Raw genomic sequence first — 25,955 nt, forward strand, 5'->3', positions numbered from 1 at the left:
CCCCCGGCGGCTCCCAGGCACCAAAACACCTGCGGAGCCACCTTCCCCTCAGCCGCCGGAAACAGGAAGTCCCGCCCTCTCGCTGCGGCACGTGACTTACCGAGCAGCCATCGGCACTTCGAACGGGCGGGGAAGCTGAGGGGGCGGGGCCAGCACCCGTCTGTCACCTCGCGCCGCCAGTGTGACGCGAGCCGGCAAGGACGCTCTAGGCCTTCCTTCGCCTCTCTATGGTGCGAGAGGTCCGCCGAGGGCGGGCGGCAGAGCGGGCCCGGCCCTCTCCGTATCCCCACCCCGCCCCCCATCCCTTCCCCCCCCACACCCCCGCCCCTCCCCCATCCTGCCCCTCCCCCCACACCTCATCCCTTCCCCCGCCCCCCATACACCACCCCCCCCGTCTCTTACCCTGCCCTGCCTCCCAGCCTTCCCCCCCACCCCGCCCCTCCTCCCACACTCCGCCCCTCCCCATCCCTCCCACACCCCGCCTCTCCCCCCACACCGTCTCCCATCCCTTCCCCCATACCCCGCCCCTCCGCCCACACACCACCTCATCCCTTCCCCCGCCCCCATACACCCCTCCCCTTTCCCCACTCCACCCCCACCCCCGTCTCTTACCCTGCCCCTCCTCCTACACCGTCCCCCATCCCTTCTCCCATACCCCACCCCCTCCCCCCACACTGTCCCCATCCCTTCCCCCACACACTGCCCCTCCCCCCACACTGTCCCCCTTCCATTCCCCCACACCATCCCCCATCCCTTCCCTCGTCCCCACACACCACTCCCTGTTCCTTTGCCCACTCCACATCCACACACCCCCCGTCTCTTACCCTGCCCCGCCCCCCCAGCCCTTATCCCACACACCGCCCCTCCCCCCCACACCATCCCCCATCCCCTTCCCCCATCCTACTGCCCCGTCCATGCCCCCACCCCCACACACTGCCCCACCTCAGTTCCACACACCACCCCATCCCTTCCCCTGCCCCCCAACACACTGCCCTCACCTCAGTTCCACACACCATTCTTCGTCCCTTCCCCCACTCCACACACCCTCCCCGTCCCTTCCCCTACCAAACTCCCTGCCCTTTCCCACACCCCACACACACCACACCCATCCCTTCCCCCGCCCAACTCCCCATCCCTTCCCGCCCCCTTTGCTTTTAGGTGCTATTCTATTCTACTCTACATAGGTTCTTAATTCCCCCTCATCACGTCAGTATTTGAATGCCTTCCAGTCATGCATTAAGCAACATGATTAACATCTGTCATATGAGGTTCTTTCTTTCACTCATCCTCTCCCCAGGGGGAGAATTGCTATGTAAATGTTTTTTAAATAAAGGGTGTGGATGTTTTCATTGTGTAAATCTATGCTCCCTCGCTGGCACATCCAGCTAGTTTTGACAAGTTGTCACTAAGGCCCTGTCTACACTTACAAACTTACAGCGAGTGGCACAGCCATATCCATACAGCCATGGAGATGGGAGAGAGCTCTCCCATCAACATCATAAAACCAGCTCAATGAGCAGCGGTAGTTCTGGCAGGGGAAGAGCGTCTCCCACCGACAGCGCTGTGCATACGAGCGCTTATGCCAGCAAAATGTATGTCACTCAGGACAGGGGTTTTTTTTCACAGCCCCTGAGCAACAAAAGTTTTGCTGACATAAATGTAGTTTAGACATGGCCTACCTCATACACACCCATGCTTATTTTTGTTGACACCTCATGTCAACTTTCAACAGCTTTCATATGGTTGCTGAATTTGGCTTGCTGTTTCTAAGAGCTTCACATAGAAATGACACCAGTTTAACTAAAATGAGTTTTAATATCAATGTACTTAAATTAGTGCAAACTCCTGCGTGGATTCTCTTGAAGCCACTTAATCCTGACCTGTATCAATTTAGCTTAAATTGACTTGGAATCAACTTTACCTAAAGCAGTAGGTTTAAAAATTTTGCACTGGTTTAACTAAATAGGTTTCAAAATACAACATTGTGTGTATCATAGAATCATAGAATATCAGGGTTGGAAGGGACCTCAGGAGGTCATTTAGTCCAACTCCCTGCTCAAAGACCAGGCCCAATTCCTTTCAGTGCTCTCTGTTCCTTTCTTGGCATTACGCAATGAAGGACAAATTTACAAAGATATGTTCTATTGCACTTTGGAATTAAAGGGATACTGTCAAGTATAAAATATATGGGACTAGATTCTACTCTTGGTTACATTAGGATAAACTTAACTGCCTTCAGTGGAGTTACTCTGGGTTTACATCTGGGTTTATATAACTGTGCAGAATCTGGCCCCATATATACAAGAAGGACATTCCCTTACCAGCATTTTAACCCCCTTACCTGGGGTTATTAAAACTCAGTTACACTTTTGCAAGTTCCTTTTGAAAGCCCTCTTGTCACTAAGGCCAGACCTACATTACAGACCTATATCAGTATAATTACATCGCTCAGGGATATGAAAAAGCCTAATCCCCTATGCAGACAGTGCTATGTTGGCAGGAGAGCTTCTTCTGCAGACATGGCTACCACCTCTCCGTGAGGTGGAATAACTATGCCGATGAGAGAAGCTCTCCTGTTGGCGGAGGACCATCTTCACTAAAGCACTACAGTGGCATGGCTGCACTGGGGGTGCAGCTGTAGTGCTGTCTATGAAGACAAGCCCCAAGAGCCAGAATCTGCCCGAAGCAATATTAAAACTCTAGTTTACAAATGCTTTTTGCACTTTACTCTGCCTGGGCTTGGACAATACATTACTCTATTTCACTTTCTGGTTCTCACGTACTTGCCCAATGCTGCTGCATTTGGGTAGCAGACATCACAGAGGAGTGTTCAAATCCAAACCTCTCCAAAACGATTTTACCTGATTTTTTTGGCAGTCTGATTATACTGTATTTCTATAATTAAGTTTTGTCCCTGCTTGTTGACAATGTTGTCACACTTGTAGAGCCTGTTTCGTTCCTCTAGCTGTCTCTTTAAGTATAAGCGATTGTTATTCATATTATAGTATTTATTGAGCGTTGTCAGGGTAATGAAATATGGCCAGATGCACAGAGACAGGTCAAGAGGAGTCAAATTCAGCACTTTCATCATTCAGACCCTGAAGAGAGGCTTTCCTGCATCGGGCTCTGTGGGCCGAATCTTGAACCTACTGAAGTTGTTGGTGGCTTTCAATTGACTTCAGTGGGTGTAGGGTTAGGGTCTGAACACACAAGCCCCTTTTTCCAAGTTCTCATTCAAGAATCCCATTAACTCGAAAGGGTGTTTTGGAGTCAGACCTAACCTGTTTAGTTATCAGTAGCAGGCTCTTTTGCTTGCTAGAGCCAGCCACTAGAGGGAGACAGGGTTACCTGCACTCAGCCCGTGTGTTACACGCAGCACCATAACAAGACGGGGGAACACATGGTCCTTGCCCCTAGTCTAGAGGCTTATCACTTAAACAGGACAAAGAAAACAATTCAGTTCCATAACACCTGTGGTGACGGGGATTGGAAGGTCCCTTCTCCCACTGCTGCAGGTTTCTGGATATATATAGGCATCTTTAATTATAAATTAATAATTTTCAGGCCAGAAGGGATGTCCTAATTATTATTGTGTTTAATTTTGAGGGTCTTTGTGCAATTAATGTCAAAGACTTTCAACAAAGAAGGTGAAGGATGCAATACTAACTCTGCTCCATTGTCACCTGTACCACCCCCGCGTCCTGTAATAAGAGCTACGTATTGTTATCCCCCGGCAACCAGCCTGGGAAATGCCCCAGCATACAGTGATCAGTCTGTATGGGTTCTTACACCGCACCCATCACCGTGCAAATCAGCCTCCCAAAAGAATCAGTGTTTCAGGACAGACCAGAAAGCCTGGGGGAAGACAAGGAAGTGGAGGGAACAAAATGGAGCAAAGCAGTAAGAAGGGGCATTAAAGGGATACAGCATGAAGAATACATATACTCGGTCATCTCTCTTCTAATCTCTCTCACCTCCCTAGGTAGCACAGCCCTGCACTGTAAAACCCTCCATACTATCCCTTTTCCCTACAGCCCAGCGGTTTTCAAACTTTTGTTCTGGTGACCCCTTTCACACAGCAAGCCTCTGAGTGTGACCCCCTCTTATATACTAAAAACACTTTTTTATATTTAACACTATTATAAATGCTGGAAGCGAAGCGGGATTTGAGGTGGAAGCTGACAGCTCGCGACCCCCCCATGTAATAACCTCAGGACCCCTCAGGGGGTCGTGACCCCTAGTTTGATGACCCCTGCTCTAGCCCATCCCTCTATTCTCTCCTCTCCCTCCTTCCCCAGTACACCTATATACCACCCTCTTTATTCCTGTCAACCTATACCTCTTACCCCATCTATACCCCTCATGCCTCCATACCCCTTACCCCATCTATACCCCTCATGCCTCCATACCCCTTACCCCATCTATACCCCTCATCCCTCCATACCCCTTCACTTTATAGCCCCTGTAATCACCTCTTCCTCTCTATACCCACCATTCAATACCCCATAGTCCCCTCTTCACCCGAGAAGTCCCTTCTATAACCCATGCCCTAGAGTCCCTCACCACCGTCCCCACCGCCCCGTTCTCTATTGCCCCATCACCCCTCCTAGATCCCTTCCATGTCCACTATACTCCCCCCACCTCAGGCTCCCTAGACCCCCCCTTCACACCCCTCTGCTCCTCCCCCCCCCGCCCTGGCCCCCTCCATGGCCCGTAGAGCCCCGAGACCCTACACTCCCCCGACCCCCTCGGCCCCCCCCTCACATCTCCCCGGGGTCCCACCCCTCCACTACCCCCATCTCCGCCCCGCGTGCCCAGACAGCGGCCCAATCCCGTTACTTCCCAGGCCCCACCCCGAGGCTCGGTTGGAGGGGAGAGGTGAGTGGCAGGCCCGGGAGCCAGTGCACTGCGGGATTGCGGAGAGGGGGGCGGGACATCCTGCGGGCCGAGGGCCAGTCTCCTGCCGCCCCACCCCCCACCCCCACCCCCCGTTTCCCTGGCGGTGCCAGCGGCCTAGGCCTCTGCTGCGGCCTGTCGCCCCTCCCCCCGCCCCCGGAGCCCGGCCCGGCCCGGCCCGGCTCGGCTCGGCCCGGCCCGGCCCCGCCATGCCGCACAGCTTCAAGCCCGGAGACCTGGTCTTCGCCAAGATGAAGGGGTACCCGCACTGGCCGGCCCGGGTGAGACCCCCTGTCCCCGGGGGGGACCCCCATGCCCAGCCCTGAGGGGGAGCCCCCAGCTCCGGGGTGGACCCCTCATCCTCAGCCCCGGGGGGGACCCCCCATCCTTAGTCCTGGGGGGGAGCCCCCAGCCCCGGGGTGGACCCCTCATCCTCAGCCCCGGGGGGGACCCCCATCCCTGGGGGAGCCCTGGCGGGACCCCCCCTAACCCCAGCCACGGGGGGGAGCCCTAAGTGCCTCTCCTGAGGGCTCCTTCACCCCCAGGGGACCCCCTTCCCTTCCCTATGGAAGACCTTTAGCTCAGCCCATCCCTGTCTGGGGAGATCCTTGGCAGGGAACCCCTAGTCCAGTCTGTGGTCTGGGCCTATTCTGCATCGGGGAGTGGGGTGCGGGGTGGGGATTGTGGGGAGCAGGGCATGCGGAGGGAGAGGCGATGGGGCTCAGGGGTAGCGGGGCAATGTGTCGTGGGGTGCAGAGAAGGAGAGCCAGAGAGGAGGAGATTATGGTGTGGTCATTGAGGAGGTGGAGTGCCAGGGGGCAAGGTGATAGATTGTGGGGTGCAGGGGTTGGTACTGGGGAGATGAGGTGCAGGGGGTAATGCATCATGGGATGCAAGGGTGGGTGTTAAGGGGAGATGGGGGTATAAGGAAAGATGCGGGGGTGGGTGTTGGGGGAGATGGGTGCAGAGGGGCAAGGTGATGGATTGTGAGGTTCAGGGGGTTGTGAAGGAAAGGGATATGGTAGTCAGTTATTTTTGTCAAGGTCCCAACTCCAGAGAAAATAATTAAAAAAAATAGCAATAATGATGATAAATAAATAACAAGATTTCGGGGTCTGTTCAGAAACATCTGGCGGTCTGGATTTGGCCTGCAGTCTGCCTATTGACTGGCTCTGGTCTGCAGCAGGAGCAGGGAGGTTCCTAGAGACACGGCATCCAGAGTGGGGGTGCTGGATCACAGGAGGTGGGGGTTGTCATGGGCAGGTGGGAGTTACTGGTCTGTTATTGAGTGTCAGGTGATGGTATTAAGAGCTGCAGTGTGATGAGGTTGTAGGGTGACTGCGCTGTGTAGCAACAATGCTTGGAAGGGGTATGGATGAGACACAGTGGGTGATGACATCTGGTGGGGATGGAGTTAAGTGATGGTTCCTGGAGAGGATGGGGGTATATTGGGTGTTGATGATCAGGAAGGGTCATCGTGTGTGGGGAACACATCTGGATGAGAATGCCTTGGGTAGTGGTCCTGAAAAGTAAAGATGATTGGAAGCTGAGGGCAGGGTAGGATCACCATAGTGTGAGGGGGCGTAGTGGCAAGAGGCAACAGGCTGCAAATGCATGGGATTGGGATGTGGTGGATACCTGAGGATGGTTGTGGATATTGGAGCCGGGAAGACAATGCATGATCTACAATGCACCACAGGATCCTCTAGTATATCTATCCTAATTCGCCTGTGCACTATTTATACTTAGCTAGTGCTATAATATGGGGCTCTAGTAGAACTTGGTCAGAATCAGGAGGATGCTCGCGTTGCTGGAGTCCCAGTCTGCTCTGGTTTAGCTTTCTCCCTCCCCTGGGGGGCCCTTTCCTGTGAAGACTTCCCCAATGTGCGAGGTCACCCACTTGGATGTACGCTCCCACTTTTCTGTGATCACAGATCCCATAACATTCCTGGGCTCCTGCCTAGAAGCTGTGCCCTTGGCTATGCCATGTGCAAGTGACTGACTGGAGCCAGTGGGACATGCGGGAAGGCAGGGTTTCTGGTGCGTTAAGGGCCAATCGCCTCAGGCCTGATTGCCTCCCAGCAGCCTGGGCTTTTCCTATAGCCTGTCTCCAGTCAGGAAGGACCGTTTCGGGGGCCCCTGCTGGAGCAATCTCCCTCTTTCTAAATACTTCTTCTGGGAGACCTTCCATGTGCTCTTACTGGTAGCCAAGCAAGACACTTGTATGCCCCCCACTCCTCCCCCCCATGCAGAGCCTATAACCTGTGCAGCATTCCCAGCCCTAAAGAGATTGAACCCAAGGCTTAGGCTTGAGCTCTTGCAACACCGCAGCTGGAGTTGGTTCTCTGCTGTTACTTGTCTACGGATCCTGCTTGGCCATAAAAAGTACCTTAGAATTCAGTGTGCAGAAGGCTCCCTTCCTCAGTGTATTGTTACAGTGTTTGTGTGAAACAGCCAACCTCGGCTTTGCATCAGTTAGCTGCCTCCTGATGCTGCACCCAAATCTGCCATCTCTGACCACCTCCTGCCTTGTGCTTCGTTTCAGATTGATGACATAGCAGACGGCGCTGTGAAACCCCCGCCGAACAAGTACCCCATCTTCTTCTTTGGGACACACGAGACGTAAGCTCCACTGTCCACGTGATTTCCTTGCCATTGCCTACTTCCCGGCAACTTGAGACTGACCTCTGCTTTGTTCCCCCCCCTCCTCCCCCAGAGCCTTCTTGGGACCTAAGGACCTGTTCCCTTACGACAAGTACAAGGACAAATACGGGAAGCCAAACAAGCGAAAAGGCTTCAATGAGGGATTGTGGGAAATCCAGAACAACCCCCATGCCAGTTACAGTGCCCCTCCGGTGAGTGTGCGAGCATCACTCATTTGTGATCAGCCATGACTAGGGGCTCTGTGCGCCTCTGTGCTTTGTGCCTTCAAATAGCCTTTCCTCCTTTTCCTGCTGCCTGTCACTGTGGTATTGGAAAGCTTCCATATCAAAAATCTCCTTTCTTGGGAGCAAAATAACTAACCCTCCTCACACTTGCTCAACTCTGTGCCTCCAATTAGGCATCCATAAACCAAAACCTTGTCCAAAACCACAGGGGAAATCTGTGTCAGGGCAAGAATTAGAACTGCAGAGTTCCTGGCTCCCATTCGTGTGCTCAGGCTGTCAGATGATGTCAGTCTCGTCATTGGCATCAGAGCACCTGAACCAAAGGCCACAGAAGTCACTAGCATGGTTCCCATTGACTTCTATGAGCTTTGGATCAGACTCCGAGAAAGCTGTTTACAGTCCAGTGTTTCAGTGTATGAGGGACGTATATGTAACCATAATTGAATGATACAATTTATTACATAGTGATCTTCCTAAAGGTATCCAGAGCTGCTTCATATATACTGGTCTGAAGAGACAAAGTAAGGCTTTAAGGTGAGATAAAGAGGAGATGGCTTAGAGGAAGCCAGTTTCAGACCGAAAGGGTACCCCAAATGAATGAGCAACAACCCACTACCCAAACTGCGGCAGAGTTCGAGAGAGAGGCTATAGATTGCAGTGAACAGGCAGAAGAGATGGCTGGATACAAGGGCATAGATATAGGGTGAGATGATTCTGTAGAGAGTTTTGAGAGCAACTTAACTTTGGCTACGGAGATGAGTGGGAAATCGTTGAATGTAAGAGAAGCTGGGGGGATAAAGTCCTGGTGTCTGGAGCTAGAGGCTGTTCTGGATCTTCCTGAAGTTCCCAGAACAGGGTTTTAAGAAGCCATTAAAGAGAGACCTGCAGTAGTCAAGGCAGCAATTGATTAAGGCAGAAGTAAGGATTTCCGCAGAGATGGGCTCGAGGAAAAGATGAACTTTGGCATTGTAAAGGCGGAAAGAAAAATTTGGAGTCAAGAGTGACTTCAAGGTTTTTGGTCTTGGGAGAAAAGTTAAGGAGAATGCTGGGAGCATCAAGGACATAGGACAAAGAGGGCTTCTTACTCAGAGGGAAGAATTCCAGTAGTAGGAAACTGGAAGTGGCAGTCATGACAGAAATGGGAAATTGAGTCAAGGAAAATGGAGAGCTTGGTCATTGTTGCCATAGATGTGATGTGCATGCTTGAAGTGAGGCATGAGACCCCTAGGTGGGATCTTTTGAGGTACTGCATAATAATGGAATGACAGGAAGTTGTGAAGTCTTCACTGCGGATGGTTAAAGGGACAGTCCGAGAGGTGGGATTCAAACTAGGAGAGCAGAGTGCTGGTGAAATCCAACCCCTCGTGAAACTTTCAGATGGGAAAGTATCTGCAGCTGCCCTTGGATAAGGTAGCTTGGGAAGAGGGATCTGTGATCAAAGGCTCATCAGCCCCCCTAAGAGGAGTCGCTCACTTATGAAGGGATTGAAAGCCAGAGTGAAACCGGTCGAGAATGTTACTTTCAAGGTGGTGAGAGCAAGTCACCTTCTCCAGTACCCTGTGGAGAAAAGGAAAGCTGGAGTTTGGCTCACCAGTGAGGAAGAGTCAAGTGGGCTTGTCAGAGGGGCCATATGATAGCAGCACCTTCAGCACAGCACGGTGAAGGTGGGATCATGAGGGCAGACTGCAGCACTAGTTGACCCCAGAGGTGGAAGGGGGTCCCTTGGGGAGTTGTCTTTGTTCATAAATGATCTAGATGGGATTGCCGTAGAACAGGGTTATGGAGGGGATTTTAGGGCGTTTGGCTGAGGGGAGCTTGGAGGGGTTGTGGAACAGTGGTTCTCAACCAGGGGTACGTGTATGTTGGGGGTGCTCCGAGGTCTTCTAGGCGTCCATCAACTCATCTCGAGATTTGCCTAGTTTTACAACAGGCTACATAAAAAGCACTAGTGAAATCAGTACAAACTGAACTTTCACAGACAACGATTTGTTCATATTGCTCTGTATACTATCCACCGAAATGTAAGTCAGCCATTTTTCAGTAATAGTGGCAGTGACGCTTCTGTATTTTTGTGTCTGATTTTGTCAGCAAGTCATTTTGAAGTGAGGTGAAATTTGGGGGTACGCAAGACACATCAGACTCCTGAAAGGGGTACAGTAGTCTGGAAAGCAGGAGAGCTGCTGCTGTAGAAGCAGTTTCATTGAAAGGTCAGCATGACACTGTCCCTTATCATGGATATCATCGCTGTCTAGCTTGCTGTCAGCGGGGGAGTTATCACAGCACTCTGACGGCAGCTGGTCATGTGGCAATGTCTCAGCTCAATCCTCCTCTCCATCGTGCTTAGCTCTCTTATTCCCTGCTTCCTTGCTGTGCTGACATGCATCGGGAGACCCGCTATTGATCAGTAACCCCTGACGTTTCCATTTTTTTGCTCTTTCAGCCAGCGAGCTCCTCAGACAGCGAGGTTCCCGAGAACGACCCAGTGGCAGGAAGCGATGGAGGAGAGGAGGAAGAAGAATCGGCTGCCATGGCAGTTGCTGCTGTTGCTGCAGCGGCCATGGAGAAGCTAGACAGCGATGAGGAGTCTGACAAGGGGAGCGACCACAGTGGGCTGAAACGAAAAGCGCTAGCTATGAAAGTAAGTTTGCCCCATTGCGATCTGTGTGGGGTATCGCCTGGCTAGGAATAGGAAGACGATTACATTTATATAATGGATTTACACTTGGCCCACGAAGCACTTTAGAAATTGAACATAGGGCGGTCGCATCACCCACCACTTAGCTGCTGCGATCCACTCCAGAGGTAGCTGCATTTATCTTGGGGCAGCCACATGGCACAGCAGGGTGTTTTTAGGATGAACGTGAAAACAGGTTCTCCTGTTGATATTCTAGAGGGAAATCAGAGAGAATCCCAAGTTCAAAGGTAGCCAAGACACCAGGATTAACCCACCAACTGACATAACTGGCTCCGTTTACACATACATGCACTGGTATCAATCAAAAGACCCTATCACAGTGTATAGACGGTGCATGGGATCAGGCGTGGGTTCTGTGTACCTGTAGGCTGCATGCTGGCTGTTGTTCTGAGTTTATTATAGAAAACAGTAAGGAGAGGGGTGGTTAAAGCCCTGCTCCACTGGGTTTTGTTTGATCCTGCGGGCAGAGAGGGCAGCAGTGAGGAATATACCAGCTTGCAGCAACTGTTACATCGATGTTTCTCTGATTTCAGATGCCAGTGGCTAAACGACCCCGGAAATCCTCCAGCGACCTCGACCAGGGCAGTATGTCTCCCTCAGAAGAGGAGAACTCGGAAAGTTCTTCTGAGTCAGAGAAAAATAGTGACCAGGTGAGCAAGTGGTTTACAGAGTCCCCCGTGCTGCAGTGGTTTGGATGGGGTGGGCAGGTTCTGATTAACTACCGGGATCCTGGAGAGAATATAGGACGAGGTGCACTCTGTGTAGGCCCTCTCTCTTGCACTGTGCAGGACCGCACTTGCCAGCTCAATGGGCCACAGGAAGCACGGGGGATAGAATTTGGAATAGTCTGCTATATACATATATTCACGCACATGCCTTTGCCTCCCCTGCTGGCTTAGTGCAGTCGCTAATTCCTTCCATGAGCGCTGAGTCCAGCCCAGGGCTTGGGCATCTCTGGTGGTGAGAGCAGGCAGCATAGGTTGGCATGGTGTGTGGAACGCCACCCTAGTCTTCAAGGCCTGGCTTCATGCCACTTGGTGCTGACTGGCTGGGCACCCGTGTGCCATTCTTTCTCCCACTGTTCTCCAGCTTTGTGAAAAGTCATGTCTTGCTGGGTCTCTGCTCTTTCTAAGATGCCCAACGCATCTTTGCCAGGACATTATAAATATCTATTTCTTGTCCCAATTAAGACTGGACATCTTGTTTGTTCTTGGGTTGACAAGTCCATGTGCTTTGGGGCAGCACCTGTGGTCTGCGGAGATCAAAGTCAAGGGCTGTTGGATAATGAAGAGGGGAAGGCGTTTGAGTTGGATGGGCTGACCTGGGGCCATTCTTTACCCCCCTGATGCCACCCTAGGGTATATCCGGAAGGTGCCCTCACTTCTCGCTGTCAGGGTCTGGGCATGGGGGTTACTGCTGAGAGTAGTGGGGTGAAGCTCCCGCAGCCAAAGTGAGGCCTTTCCTAATTCGAATATGTCCATCCCTTCCCAGGACTTTACTCCAGAGAAGAAGCCAGTGGCCAGAGCTCCCAGGAGGGTGTCTGCAGGCGGAAGGAAGAAAAAGGTAAAGGGCCCTTGAAGTGAGCAGCCCTGCCCCATTGGTAGGCCATTCTCCCTGCGCTGCTGCAGCTGGTTAGCCCCTTGACACCGAGAGCTTGGCTTTGCCAGTCGGCATCCAGCACAGATTGTGGCTAGCCAGTCAAACAGACCCCTTCTACCTGGCCGGAGGTGGAAAGGAAATACAAACACACAGGGCAGCTGGGAGGAATGGAAGAGACTAAATTTCTGATTCCACGTTGCCCACAGTAGGAATGAAGCAGGGAGATGAGGCAGGAGGATTAGGAGGGGTGAGCAGGAATAACAGGCTTCCTGCATGTGGATTTGATGAGCTGGGTGAGCATAGGTTTTAGTGGTGTCTTCTGGCCTTGTGATCATCTAGTCTGACCTCCTGCATAACAAAGGCCTCGGTACTAAACCGACCATTTCACTACATGGTGTGTGCTGATAACAGAACTGTGCGTGTGAGGATTTGCCAGGGAATCCTCCTGCTAGCTTCCCTTAGACACTGATCCATTACCTATGGGAGTTGGAGGTAGATTTCCCCTTTCATCCCACGTATGGTTCCCATGGGAAGGCGGTACCGCTCCCCTCCTCTCGGACCCACGCACAGATCCCCCTCAACGCTCTCTCCTTTGCTCACAGAAGGTGGATTCAGGGTCCGACTCGGACTCCAAAGTGGATTCGGAAGAGGAAAACGAGACTGTGGACGTGACTAAGTCGGACTCCGACTCGGACTCGGACTCGGACGTGTCTGTGAAGAAGGTTCCGCGGGGCAGGAAGCCAGGTAGGGCTGAAGGGGAGCTATCCAGGCTTCTTCCAGCTCTTCCCAGGCAGTTCTGGAAGGGAGCTGGGCTGGGTGGCCTCAGCAACCCACCTTTGTGTAGGAGCCTTCATTAATCCATGCCTCAATAGATGGACTGAAACCAGGCCCTCCTGCCCCCTGAACTTGGTTACCCTTCCTTCACGCACGCTGCATATGGCTGTTGGAGGGGGTTGGGAGGAGACTGAGTCCTGCTGTGCTGACCCCCTGATCCCTTGTGTCTTGTAGCTGAGAAGCCACCCCCAAAGCCTCGTGGCAGGAAACCAAAGCCTGAGAGAGCTCCGACCAGCTCCAGCAGCGACAGGTGAGAGCCGAGGCCCTGGTGAGGGGCACCGGGGCCTGGCTGGGATGCCTGCTCTGGTATTCAGATGTTTTAATCTCCTTTGGCCCAGCAGCAGAGGAGTGCGGCCTGCGGCTTGAGTTTGCTGGCCCCAGGCTCTGCGTGGGATTAGCTTCTCAAAGATGCTAGCCAAGGCATCACACTGGTGTCCAGTCTGTTGTTGGCTGGGTTGGGGGATCTTTCGTGTTGGCACAGGGGAGTCCCGACTCGAGCAGAGTTTGGCTAGTGAGTATGATTCTTGACTCTGCCACCAACTTCCTAGTCGTCTGGTCTCTCTCTGGTTCAGTTTTCCCATCTGTGAAAATGGGGATAAAATTACAAACCTCAGTCCCAGGGGTGTTCCAAGGACAAATGCATGAATAAATGGGAGGTGCTCGGGCACCACGGAGAGGGAGAGCTCTCGCCTGAGCTCTTTAGTGCAGAGACTGTCAAGTACAAAACATTTGTCCAGCACCCTGCACGCCGGGGCCTTGAGGTGCTGCCATGATTTAAATGTTTAATAATAACGGGGACCATGTCAGTGCCTAGATAGCTAGCAAGGAGGGGCAGTAGCCTTGATTGCCACCAGAGGGGATGTCTCATGCGAGTCGCGTGGCAATCACTGCCAGACATTTGCCACTCTGTGCAGTCCCTCTGACTATGGGCTAGTCTGTACTAGAAAAGGTTTCCCAGGATAGCCCTAGGAGCATCGCTACATTGGCAAAGTCTCTTAGTGCAGACTCAGTGTATATGGCAAAGAGGAGCTTTTGCTGGTGTAGCTTGTACTGGTTCCCCAAGCAAAATAAGCTATCCTGGCAGAAGCTGGTCTAAGTGCATCTACACCAGGGCTTTAAGAAATCACACCCCTACTTGACATTGCAAACCAGCCAACGCTTCCAGTGTAGACCTGGCCTATCGTCAAGGGGGAAGTGAAGGGGCTGGAACTGATAGGCTTAGTTATTCAGAAGGGCCCCGTGTGGAGCGTAGGGAGGAGAACACAGGGTCCAGAGGGATTTGACCCATACATCACACTTCCAGCCTCGGTTTGGGCTGCAATTGGTGATCTTGGCTGGCTCACCGTTCTGCGGGACAGGAATCCCACCCCTGCAGCTGGCGCTAATTGGGCTCCCGTCAGCAACCTGGGTAGAGGGACCAGGGATTGCATAGGCCCTGGAGACTGAACTCCTAATGCAGAGATCCCTCCAGATCAGGGCTCAGCCCTGGAGACTGAAGGCCTTCAGTCTCCAGGGCTGTCAGGCTGGCCTCTCTTGCCAGCTCTCTTTTCATTCAGAAAAGGGGCACGTCCCGGGAGTGGGTGAGGGCCGTGAGTGATGGTAACTGTGTGCAGCTGCTTGGTGGTCTCAGGCCTCTGCAGGGCAAGGGCATGTCCAGTGGCCCATGCCCCATGGTCCACTGAAAATCTTATGTTGCAAAAAGTTGGTGTACCAGGGAGCAAGGCTGGTGCTTCTCCCCAGTGTATGGGAGGCACAAAGCTCTGAGGCACCTACAGGACTCTGTGGAAGCAGGGCTGGAGTAGGGGTGGAGGGTGCACGAGCCCCGTCTCTGCAGAGGCTTTTCTGGTCCCCGTGATCCATCCCACTCTGTCCCCTACAGTGACAGCGACAGCGACGTGGACCGCATCAGCGAATGGAAGAGGCGTGACGAGGAGCGCCGCCGGGAGCTGGAGGAGAAGAGGAAGAGGGAACAGGAGGAAGAGATCCGCAGGCTCCGGGAGCAGGAGAAAGAGGAGAAGGAGAAGAAGAAGGAGAAGGCGGAGAAGGGGGAGGAGGCGCACTCAGACAGTGACAGCAGCATGGATGACGAGGTGGCCAGGAAAGGCAAGAAGAACCGAGGCAAGGACCAGTTGTCATCGGACTCTGACTTGGAGCTGGAGAAAGAGGTGAGCACATGGGACCGGAGGGACCCGGGCCTCCAGATCGCCCATTCGCAGCCAGTGATCGCATGGGAAGTGAGTTTGGGGGCATCGCTGAACCCTTCCTGTGATTGGCACTAAATCTTTGCTAGCCTCAGAGAGGCCGAGGAGGCGGCGTGCCCCTCTCACCCCTGAGATCGTTCTCTCCCAGATCGCAGGGCATTGGGAAGGGTCAGGGTCAGGGAAGCTCACCCTGCTGTGGCCCATGTGAAATCACTCCTGCACTGCTCATGAAACTCTCAGGCCAGACCCAGAAGGAACCTGCCCCGCTGATGCCTTGCCCAGGGTAGCTGAGGGCTGTCACGGCAGCTCCAGTCAGCATGGCTTGCTTGGATGAGCAGCTTAGCCAGGGAATAAACTGCCAGAGTCACGAGAGGTGGGCGGGACGGAGCCACCTTGATTTAGTTTTGTTAACGAACTCTTCCTCAGAGGCTCGTAGGTGAGATGTTGAACCAGGCTCTAGCTGCTTGCTGTCACTGAGGATCCCATGGCACCCTTTGGCGGGTGAAGCCGTTAGGTCAGCTCTGAATCCTGGCTTCATTCTAAAGAAGGCACATATATTCTGCCTCACTAAGCTTTGTTGGGAGTTTCAACTGGGTGCTGGATACTTCTTCACTTGCTACACAACAGGCTTGGACAGGATTGCTGGAAGCTGTGTAACAGCTTTCACGTTCCACCCCAGAGCTGGCTGCATTTCGTTGGTCGAAGTGATCTCTGTGCATCAGTTTGTGGAGGGCTTCAGGAATTTGGATTGGGAAAACTCTCTAAGTGTGGTTCCTTTGCTGTATTTGGACCAGCCAGAGCAGTTCCTGAGTATAGCCCGCGCAGGGTACAGGCGTGGCAGGAAATGGAGCAGGGCTTTGTAGCAGCAGTTACACTGGCATGCAACTGGAATTTCTGCAAGAATTCTGCCCGCTTGGCTCGTGAGGGCAGGAGAGCTGCCGTAAGCTGCCGTTGACTTGGCCATGGCATTTCATGTCAGCCTAGGGTGGATGCTCTTGTGTCTATGACTTCAGTTAAAGAGCCAGGCAAGGTCCCGGAGAGAGGCCTCTTCCCTTAAGACAGCAGTGACCTCCTCTGGTACCAGCTTGATGGCCCGGGAGACTGGAGTGCTGTCCCTTGGCCATGGCCAGCAGTGCCTACGTTGCCCCTCCACCCCTCCAGAGTGCCTCATCTCCAACCTTGGGGTAAAAGGGGGAATCACAGTCTGCACAGCCCATTCAGTCCTTGGTCTCTGCACTGAGGCTAGTTAGTGCTGTCGTAGTGGTGAGGGGGTGTATGTGACATGGATCTTTGGTTGCTGGGAGGGGACAGAGACCTATCAAACTCATTTCACACTAGACAGCTGCTGTATGGGTCACTAAACTTCTGGTCACTGCTGCCCCAGCCTAGATGTGAACTGCTGAGCTCAAGGTGGAAATCTCCATAACCCATCTCCCTAAGCCAGTTTTCTGAGCTGTCCAGAGGGATAGGAGAGTCTGAAATGAGCAAATCTCCTTTCTTCTCTCCACTCCATCTCCACTGCCAGAGAGAGAAGCCATAAAAGCAGTGTTGTCTCACGGCTGGAACTGGGGACTTTGTGGTTCCCAGCTCTGCCACTGACTTACTGAGTAGTCTTGGGGAAAGTCACATCACATCTCTGTGCCTCAGTTTCTCCAGCTGGAAAATGTGTGTCTCGGGGAACTGTGATGTCTAATATTAGCAAAGAGCTTTGTGATCCTTGGGTAAAAGGCACTACAGTATACATGTGCAAAGGGCAGTGCTTGGATGCCATGCCAATGGAGCCTGTATAAGTACTATGATTGAAACCATCCCTCTGGGTATCAGAGCAGCACGTGGCCGTTTTCTTGGCAGGGGGACAGCGTTCTGATAGGTCAGAGCCCAGTTCTAGGGGTGCCGCGGAAGGCTGGGAGACCCGAAGCCAATCTAATTCAGTTGTCAGCTCTTTGGGGCAGAAACTTCCATGTAATTGTGCTAGGCACTGCACATGCCAATGGGCACTAGCTCTTGGCATCCCCACGACACAGATAACGCGCGCCAGGGGGGCTGGAATAGGACATCACCATCCTCTCCCCTCCTGCGGCGAGGAGGGGCCTGCCATAGCTCTCAGCGTCTGCATTGTTCTCTTGTTGAAGGTAAAGAAGCCGCTGAAGAAGCAGCAGCCCTCTGAGTTGTCAAGGAAACCGAATCTAAAGGAGAAGAGGGGCCGATCGGAGGAGAAACCTCGCAACAAGTCAGCATCTTTCTGCCACGCTCTCAATTCCTCCTGGCCCCTTCCCCCTGGAGGCATAGTTGCTGGGGGTCGGGGGGCGTGGGGGAAAGGGGGAAGCTCTTCTTGTGCCTCCTGGCAGACAACCCCCCTTGGTGGGCGGGGGGAAGGTTCCCCTCCTGGAGCCCATGGCAGAGCTGTGCTGGGATTCTGGGCAGCTTTCCAGGGAGGTGGCGAGGTTCTTCTCCCATTCCGGGTTTCTGACGGCGTTAAGAAGGGAAGGGAGTGCTGCTGGAGCTTAAGGCACCTCTGATCCCTCTCCAATGTCATGTGCCTTTAACCGAGCCTGCCTCAGCTGGATGGTGCAAGCAGCCTGCAGGGCCGGTACCACATAGGGGAGTGACAGGGTCACAGGCCTCTCTAAGCAAGGGAACATCTCTTGGCGCCTGCTGTTATTACTGGGACTGCTTCCTTCTCCACTCCCAGGAAGAGGGAGCTGCAAGGAGTCAAGAACCGCTGATAGAGCCCTTAGGAGCCTGTTCCCCAGGAGAGGGGGGGCCTGTGATTTCCAGGCCTGAAATAGGAATGACTCTGGTCCAGCATGGGAGTGGGAGTCAAGACCCTGGGTTCTACCCCTGCCTCTGCCACTCACCTGCTGTGTGACTTGGGCAAATCACTTTGGGACACAGCAGAAGTGGCCTGTAGGCTTTCGATCCCTGGAGCCCGATTCTTCAGGGGTTCGGCGTACCCCCAGCTCCCACTGACTTCCACAGGAGCCAAGGGCACTCAGGACACGTCTGAGAATGTAGGCCTTAGTCCCTCCTGTGCCTTGGGTTTCCTGTTTGGCAAATGAGGACAATGGCTCTCGCCCGCCTCGGTGATGTGCTTTGAGATCCAAGGCTGCAAGCATGGTGGAAGTGCTCAGCAGCAGCATTCTTTCTGACCAGAGAGCTGGTGCAGCCCTTCCCCTTATTTAATGCACCCGGAGTACGCCAAGCCCTACAGCAGGAGGTGCCAGGGCCATGTGTGCTGCCATGTAAACCCGGTGGGTAAAACTCTGCCAGGAAGGCAGGGCTTCCCCCTGCCCTCCCCAGTGAGAAGTGTAAGACTGTCGTCCTCCCCTGTAAGCCAGGGCAGTGGGTGCGACTCCTAACTGGGGTATTTCTAACTTGCAGAGGTGCTGATGAGCAGCTTCTTACTCTTGTTTCCTTAACCCGCTGCAGACCCTTAAGAGTGGAACGAGGCCGGAGAAAGTCTGACGTGATCCCAGAGAGGAGGATGGAGAAGAAGAAGGGTGAGAGAGCAGGTTACTTCTGGGGAGCGGGGCGGGACTCTTTTGGTCAGTTATCCTGACCCTAGGGCATGGGGTGTGGAAAGTGTCTCCCCAAAAGAGGTCCAGTGTGTTACTCTGATTTGGCTCTTCAGTGCAGAGCTGTTGGGGGCCCTCCTTGCTGGCTGTAGGAGGTTTCTTTGGAAGGTGAACAAAGGGGTTCAAGCAACGTGCCCAGCTCAGGATAACCAAGCAACGATGGTTCTGATGTTAGCCCATTCCCGATCCTTCCGGCTTCTGGGAAGACTCTATGCATATTGCCTATTCCCAGGAGGCCAGGGGTCATATCGAATCAGAGCTGAAGGCCCTGAATGCGCAGCGCACGTTCTCTGTGCTTTCAAACGCTCACTGTCCTGCTGGAGTCCAGCAGTCTAATTTAAAACCAACCAAGAGGGGGCTAATGCCTTGGCCTCTTTATTTTACATGATCTTAGAGCCCACAATTGAAGAGAAACTTCAGAAACTTCACAGCGAGATCAAGTTTGCCCTGAAAGTTGATAATCCGGTGAGTACCGGTGGGTGGGAGGGGGCTGGGGTGGGGATCAAGGTCTAGTCCTTCATCTGAGAGTGCTCCCTCCTGCCTGGGCGTCCCTGGACTATCAGCAACTGGGGTCTGTTCCACCCTGCTCCTTGTGTCACTGACGCCTGTGCAAAGCGAGTGTCAAACTTTCCCTGATTAGAACCCTCCGTTCCTGTTGGAGCACTGTACGCCCACTGCACAAGCATCTGTGACCACGGACAATGCGAGGACCAGACGCTGTTGTCTTTGGGCATTTGTCAGCTTTTAATAGTCAGTGGATTGCTGAATGATCTTGTAGACTTGAGGCCTCCAGGGTCTGCTTCCACTCTTAGCTTTGTGGTGTACTCTCTGGTTTTCATGGTATTTGGGGGTGCCCAGCCTTAAATGTTGACATCTGTGGGGGGTTCCCTGGTCCGCCTCTTCCTCCTTATAACCTCCATCTGAGCCAGCTCCAAGATCTGTTAGCACGTTCTTCATGCTGCATATTAACCGTAGTGTCCTATTATTGTCTGAAATCTCTGCTGCCTGGGGATGGACTCATTGATCAGATTGGTCTCTTCCATGTCGAACTCCTACAGTCCTATGTGATACATTTGATTCCGCAGTTTTAAAGGAGCAATACTCAGGTTTGCCACTAGGTGGTGCCAAAGGTGATTTTTATTTCTCCCTGGGCTCTCCTTACCTGTCTCTGAGAATTCCCGCTTCGCTGCCAGTGTCCCAGCTGCTGAACAGCTATGCTCTCTGCTGATCGGCAGCTTTGCTACAGTGCCTACCTGATGTGGATCCATGCCGGATTTTGGGCTGGGAGGCAGTAGCGGCACAGCTGAAGGTGGGGATGGGTTGCCTCGCGGGCATCAGCTCCTGGTGAGGCTAGGTTGCCTCGTTTAGGAGAAAGATCAGGATCTCGGGAGAGGGACAAAGATGAATCTGTGTGGCAAGTGCCGTAGACTTTGGATCTAAGTCTAAGAGGTTCTTCAGCCTCTTTATCAGTGTCTCTGCTCCCCAGCCTCCTGAGGAGAAGGAGAGATCCTGGGGTTGCCCTGCTGCATGAAGCCTGAGAGGGGATGGAATAATCCACTAAGTACCTTCACAGAGCACTCCTTGAGTCCCTGCCACCTCCTCTGCCTGGTGGAGATAAATCTCTGATCTCCTCTCTCCACCTGCAGGATATCAAGAGGTGTCTGAGTGCGCTGGAAGAGCTGGGAACCCTGCAGGTCACCTCTCACATCCTCCAGAAACACACTGATGTGGTGGCTACACTGAAAAAGGTACGACGGGGATGGGCTAAGGGAGGCGTGTGTGGGGATGAGAGCACCTTTCTCTGGGGCAGGGGGCCAGTCTGTGGCCAGCGCTGCCTCACGGTGTGAATGTGACAGATCCGTCGCTACAAAGCTAACAAGGACGTGATGGAGAAGGCTGCCGAGGTTTACACCCGCCTGAAGTCGCGCGTCCTGGGGCCAAAGATCGAGGTGAACCAGAAAGCCAACAAAACTGGGATGGAGAAAGACAAGGGAGACGTGGAGAAAGGCCAGGAGAAGCTGCCGGGAGGGGAGGCCCAGAACGAGAAAGGAGAGGAGGAGACGAATGCCGGTAACTATCATTCAGTGTGCTGGGAGGGTCCCAAGCTGCCTGGGCACACAGCAGACCTGGGGTGCCCTGCAGTGAGGGCTGGGGCTCTTCTTTAGTGATGACTGCTCTGAGTCAAACACACAGACTGAAAGCAAAAGATGCTCCAGTGACTCATCCCGCCTCCCCCGGGAGAGACTGGTGAAGTGGGGTCACTGTCTACCCATGTCTTACAAGGGATTTCCTAGTGCAGCGGTTCTCCTGGGAGGGCACAGAGGGCAGCAAGATCCTCCCTCATGGCTCTCCAGACTGGGCTCATTGGGGTGGGAGTTGGGAGACAGGCAGGCTCCTGGAGGGTCACTGTCTGACGAAGCTCGACACAGCATGGAAATGATGGAGACGCTTGTCCTAGCAGCTGTAGCGATGCAGGTATTTGCAAGAGACCTGCCAGAAGAAGGGGCATGTTAATTTTTTGCCTCCAGTTTCCCACTGCTACAGGGTACATCCCAGACACCCATGGTGCCACCGTTTGGTTCAGGGCTGTGCGGAGCATAGTCTACCTCCAAGAGCTGCATGTAAACCTAAGGGAAGTGCCCTTCTGGCTAATTACAGCCCGGCCGTCAGAGCCCAGTGGCCCCCGACTCATGCCTAATGCACAAATTAAATGCAAGATTCAAACCAGTGGGGAGCAAATGGGGGTAGCTTCACCTTTAGGTGGCCGCTTCAAATCTTCCCCAGGTGGATAGCGACCAAAATCTGTTGGTGCCTATAGAGACCCCATCTGAGACCAGGGACCCATTGGGCTGCTCGCTGTATAAGCACAAAGCAAGCAATTTCCTGCCCTGAAGAGCTGACAATCCAATCATCATCTGGTGGCTGTGGGTGCCCCATTGTGGTGGCCCTTGGCCATGTTCCAGAATCCACCCCCGTAACTGGGGCAGCGGGCTCAGCAGAGGGTAAGGACTGAACAAGTCCCAGAGCCGGACCGATCTCTTCCCCTCTTAGCGGTGCTGTATCCAGAGCGCTGGTGGGATGGCGCTGAGCTTTTCCCTGCTGCCGCTGTGCTGCGGACAAATGGAGAATTTTAGTTTCCAGGGCTGTGGAGCTGCCATCTTGACTAGATCACGAGGGAGAGAGAGAGACACTCAGGAGGCAGGATGGCCTAATGATTAGATTAGCAGCCTGCGACTCAATTCTTTGCTCTGCCTCAGACTTCCCCTGTGACCTTGAGCAAGTCATTTAGCCCCTTCTCCCTCCATACAGTGGGATAATAGCTCTTCCCTGCCTCACAGCTCCCTAAATACATTAAAGACTGCAAGGCGCTCAGATCCTCCCCTGACGGGGGCCAGGTAAGTACCAAAGAGAGCGGGAAAGAGAAAGCAACAGTTGCCGTTGCTTCCAACAGGGAGCCAAGCCTACGAATGCGTGCGCCCATCTCCTACTGTCCTCTCCTCCCGCTTTGTTCCCACTGTAGATCTGTCAGCCCCCGTAAACGGCGAATCCATGTCCCAGAAAGGGGAGAGTATGGAGGATAAGGAGCGAGACAAAGCCCAGGGATCTGGTGACGGAGAGCGAGAGGCATCCCCGGAAGACACACATGAGTGAGCACCCGCTTCTGGCCTGGGGAGACTCGGTGGCTGGGGACCAGGGCCCTTCCTGGTTCATCTCATACCTGCTGAGGGGTGGGAGGCCACAGATCCACAGGACCCCTGGGGCCAAGGAGGCTGCAGGACCCGGTGATGCGTTGCTGCGTGGTCCTCCAGAGCAGAAACCTTTTACAAAGAGTGTCAAGGCCAAAGTCGCTGGGTTTCCTAGCACCGAAGGAGTGAGATGGGAAATCCCAAGCCTTAGTTCTAGGCTTCCGCAGGGTTGTTCCCCCTCTGTATGTGATCAGGTGTTTCTGCAGACCCTCAGCCCCAAACAGTGGAACTTCCCCCAGCCACTGAGTGTAAACCCTGCCAACCCGCGTGGCACGACATCCTCCAGCCATCCTTGTGGGCAAGTGCATGTTAGCAGAGAGGCACCTGCCTGGGGCGATTGCTCTCTTCTCGGGTCCATGGGCTGGCGGCGCCATGCCTGGGGCTAGGAAAATCTGTGTTATGGAGAGGAGGGGCAGTATACTCACTGGGATGTCCCATAACTGTACTGTTGGGGGTTGAGGGGGGTGTTGCTTGGATACCATGGGGAGGGTGGAGAAGAGTGTGGATGGTTGGGAAGGGAGGGAGGGATAGAAGGGTGTGTAGCGGGGAGAGTGGATGGCTAGAGGCGTGTGGCTGGGCAGGGAAGGGATACTTTGAGGGGTATTAATGAGGAGGGAAGGAGGATACAGTAGCCCCAAGCACCTGCCTCCCTGCTTTGCCCCCCCGTGAGTGACAGTCGCTTCCCAGCTGGGAACTGAGGCTAATCGGTGACTTTCCTGTGCTCTCCCTGGCAGTGCGCAAGACTATCCCGAGATCAAAAGGCCCAGTATGGACAGGGAGAGGGTCCGCCTGGAGTCGGAATCCGTGGACGAGGAGGAGGACAGCTGAGGCCGTGGATCTCGCGCGGAGGAGAACACTCGCAGGGTCTCTGCACTGAAGGCAGTGAAGGAGACCGGCTCTGCCTTGCCCCCATGTTTCAGAGTTACTTCACTAAGTCGCACCGTAGATGATGCATAGGTCTTGTTCCCCTGCCCCTCCTGCTCCTGTGAAAGGAAAGAACTTCTGGGGAGGCTCTGTGCTGTATGTTTGTATTTGTCTCCTTGGGGTTTTTTTGTCCCCCCCCCCCACCTAAATTCTTGTGATTTAAACCAACATGAACTGAATATAAAGGGTTTTTTAATGAAAAATAACACTTATTCGTCTATTTTGTTGAGCCCCTGATGATGGCCGTAACTCTAGGGTGAGAAGGGACGTCCTTTGTGTTTCCTTTTGAAGTGCGGTTAGACTCGGGAATGTGACTGTAAAAATAACGCCCAAGGGCTCCCACGTTTCATCACCCTGGAGCACCAGATCCAGCCTGGCCCGTTTTGCAAGCCAGAGACAATGGGGTGGTGCTGCCCGCTCTTGCGGGGATATGACAATCACCTGGATTATTCCTATCCTCCCCGGACCTGGAGATTCTGCAGTTGGATTGCAGCTAATTCTGCATGACCCAGTTGATTCCAGCGCATGGTCCCATAGGTATGCTGGTTCTTCAGGGCCAAAACTTGGTGTGGGTGAAAAGCCAGCAGCGCTCTAGCTTGGAAACGTGGTGTGCCAGCACTGAGTACAGATCCTGCTTTATTTCCAGTGACTACCGTGGTGTAACCGCACTTTGCAGGGCTCGTTTATCATGGCCTTTTAACTAGAAATCTCCAGCCGTTTAGCTCTCCTGGGTCCCTACTGCTCTGAAGCCCCAGAATCATGTGGGTCGTCCTTTCCTGCAGTCCCCAGAACACTTAAAGCCAGAGGCTGTATCATTCCACCAGCGAAGTGAAGTCTGAGAACGGAGCATTGCATTGTCATGCTTCTTTGAGGGATGTCCGTAGTATGGGGGGCTGCCACTGGCTGCTTTTATTTAAAATCCACTTGAAAAAGACAGACACTTATAAATAACGATAGCCTGAGGGCTTCATCTCGTCAGCAGGAGTAGGAGAAATCTTTAGGGTTTGATGTGTTTCGGAAGGATCTCAAGCTTTTGTATATGTAAAATAAAGACTTGTCCATCTGAAAAGGAAGATGAGTGTTCTGACTATGTCTCCTTTTGCACTGCAGGCGGCTGAATTGCAGAACAATGCAGCACTTAACAGGCCACTAGGGTAGCTGGTTCCAAACCAAACCCGCCAGCCTCCAGAAGCTGCCGCTGAACTCTCAGGTTTTATATTCCTCGCTGGTGCTCCACACTGTAAACTTTTAGAAACAGACTCTAGATAAACCAACGTGACTCTTCGTACCCACTAAATTTATACACTGGCTGCAGCCAGCAACGGGGCCTTCTTTACGGACCACAGTTTGCAGAGCTCAGTAAACCCAGTAGATAGGGAGCAGAGCTCGATGGTTTGGATTATGGGTGTCCCTACCGGCTCCACCAAAGAGCCAGGGCCCTATCCTGCTGGGTGCTGCTCAGACTAAGGCTTTGTCTACGCTGGCGCTTCGTCGGCAAAATTTTGGTCGTTCAGGGGTGTTAAAAAAACAAACAAAAAAAAAAAACCCCCAACCCCCCACATCCCCCGCCCCCCAAATGACAAAAGTTTTACTGATGGAAAAGTGCCGGTGTGAACCGTGCTATTTCAGCAGGAGCGCTCTCCTGCCGACAGAGCCGCGGCTGCTCGTGGAGGGCGGAAGTTTTTTGTCGGCAGGAGAGCGCTCTTCTGTGTTCAAAGCCTTGTAGTGTAGCCATAGCCTCAGAGGCAGTGCTGTCTGCTCTAAAGAGCTTACAGTCTAAAAGCAGACAAGATGAAGGGCAGAAAAGCATCATCCCCCTTTTACAAGGGGGAGAGGCCCAGAGAAGTTAAGTGATGTGGCCAAGGGCACAGAAAAAATCTGTGGTCAAGCCAGGAATTGAACCCGGCCCTCCTGAGTCTCAGGCTAGTCCCTTGCCCGCAACACCACTTTGTCTTGTAAGGCTTGAGATTGCTAATCAGAGGGGATGCCTAGTTCTAAGACTTACTGCCCTATTCTTTCCTTAGAGCCCGTTGCAACCAGGCTGGTGCCATCCTGGTAGTGTCAGTGTGAGTCAGGGCTAAGGGATGTGCTGACCTGACGCATGTTATGTTGGTGGGAAGCCGCTGCCGTTCGTATATCGCTCGTGAACGTGCTAACCTGGCCCCCCGTGTAGCGCTGCACGTACTCCCCGGGAGCGTGTGTCAATGCACCGTGCGGTGTGCCACGGCTGGAGTCTTGCTTTGCTAATTCTCTCCCCTTTGGCTTTATAGGTGGGGGAGCCAACGAGTTATTGTGTAAGGGTTGGTGGCATTTGGCTGAGCACTAGACATCAGCCGTCGTGTTTTGCAAAGAATGGGCCAGATTCACTGGTGACCTACATGGGGGTGAGTTTCGCCACTAGGGCCTGATTCTTAGTTACTCGGCTCCTATGCTTGGGGTGGGGGTTAAAGGTGATATCAGGCCATCTTTGTACACCCTGTATTCTAGGACCAAGAAGGGGCCTGCCCGGGCCTGGTGTAGTTAGAGCAGCCCTCAGGCTTGGTGATCACCTTAGCTGATTCTCCACGGCACTTCCTGGGGCTGGTGAGACTCCATTG

At 53.4% G+C, this 25,955-nt stretch overlaps 2 protein-coding genes across 2 annotated transcripts in view; one reads left to right on the plus strand and one right to left on the minus strand.

Moving 5' to 3' along the window:
• Positions 1-111, minus strand: part of UBXN6 (UBX domain protein 6) — a 12,733-nt gene extending 12,622 nt beyond the window's left edge. The window contains exon 1 of the mRNA XM_077805465.1: positions 101-111. Coding sequence (XP_077661591.1) covers positions 101-111 — 11 coding nt within the window. The remainder of the gene's footprint in view (positions 1-100) is intronic.
• A 4,898-nt stretch (positions 112-5,009) lies between these two features.
• On the plus strand, positions 5,010-24,431 carry HDGFL2 (HDGF like 2). The gene is made up of 16 exons (XM_077842144.1): positions 5,010-5,177; positions 7,442-7,518; positions 7,613-7,751; positions 10,225-10,422; positions 11,013-11,129; positions 11,971-12,042; positions 12,681-12,822; positions 13,087-13,162; positions 14,792-15,077; positions 17,246-17,343; positions 18,543-18,613; positions 19,083-19,153; positions 20,335-20,436; positions 20,545-20,758; positions 22,209-22,335; positions 23,169-24,431. The coding sequence occupies exons 1-16, from the start codon at positions 5,106-5,108 to the stop codon at positions 23,260-23,262; spliced, it is 1,956 nt and encodes a 651-aa protein (XP_077698270.1). The 5' UTR covers positions 5,010-5,105; the 3' UTR covers positions 23,263-24,431.
• The last annotated feature ends 1,524 nt before the right edge of the window (positions 24,432-25,955 follow it).

The sequence above is a fragment of the Eretmochelys imbricata genome, chromosome 25 (assembly GCF_965152235.1).
Source record: "Eretmochelys imbricata isolate rEreImb1 chromosome 25, rEreImb1.hap1, whole genome shotgun sequence".
Classification (NCBI taxonomy): domain Eukaryota; kingdom Metazoa; phylum Chordata; order Testudines; family Cheloniidae; genus Eretmochelys; species Eretmochelys imbricata.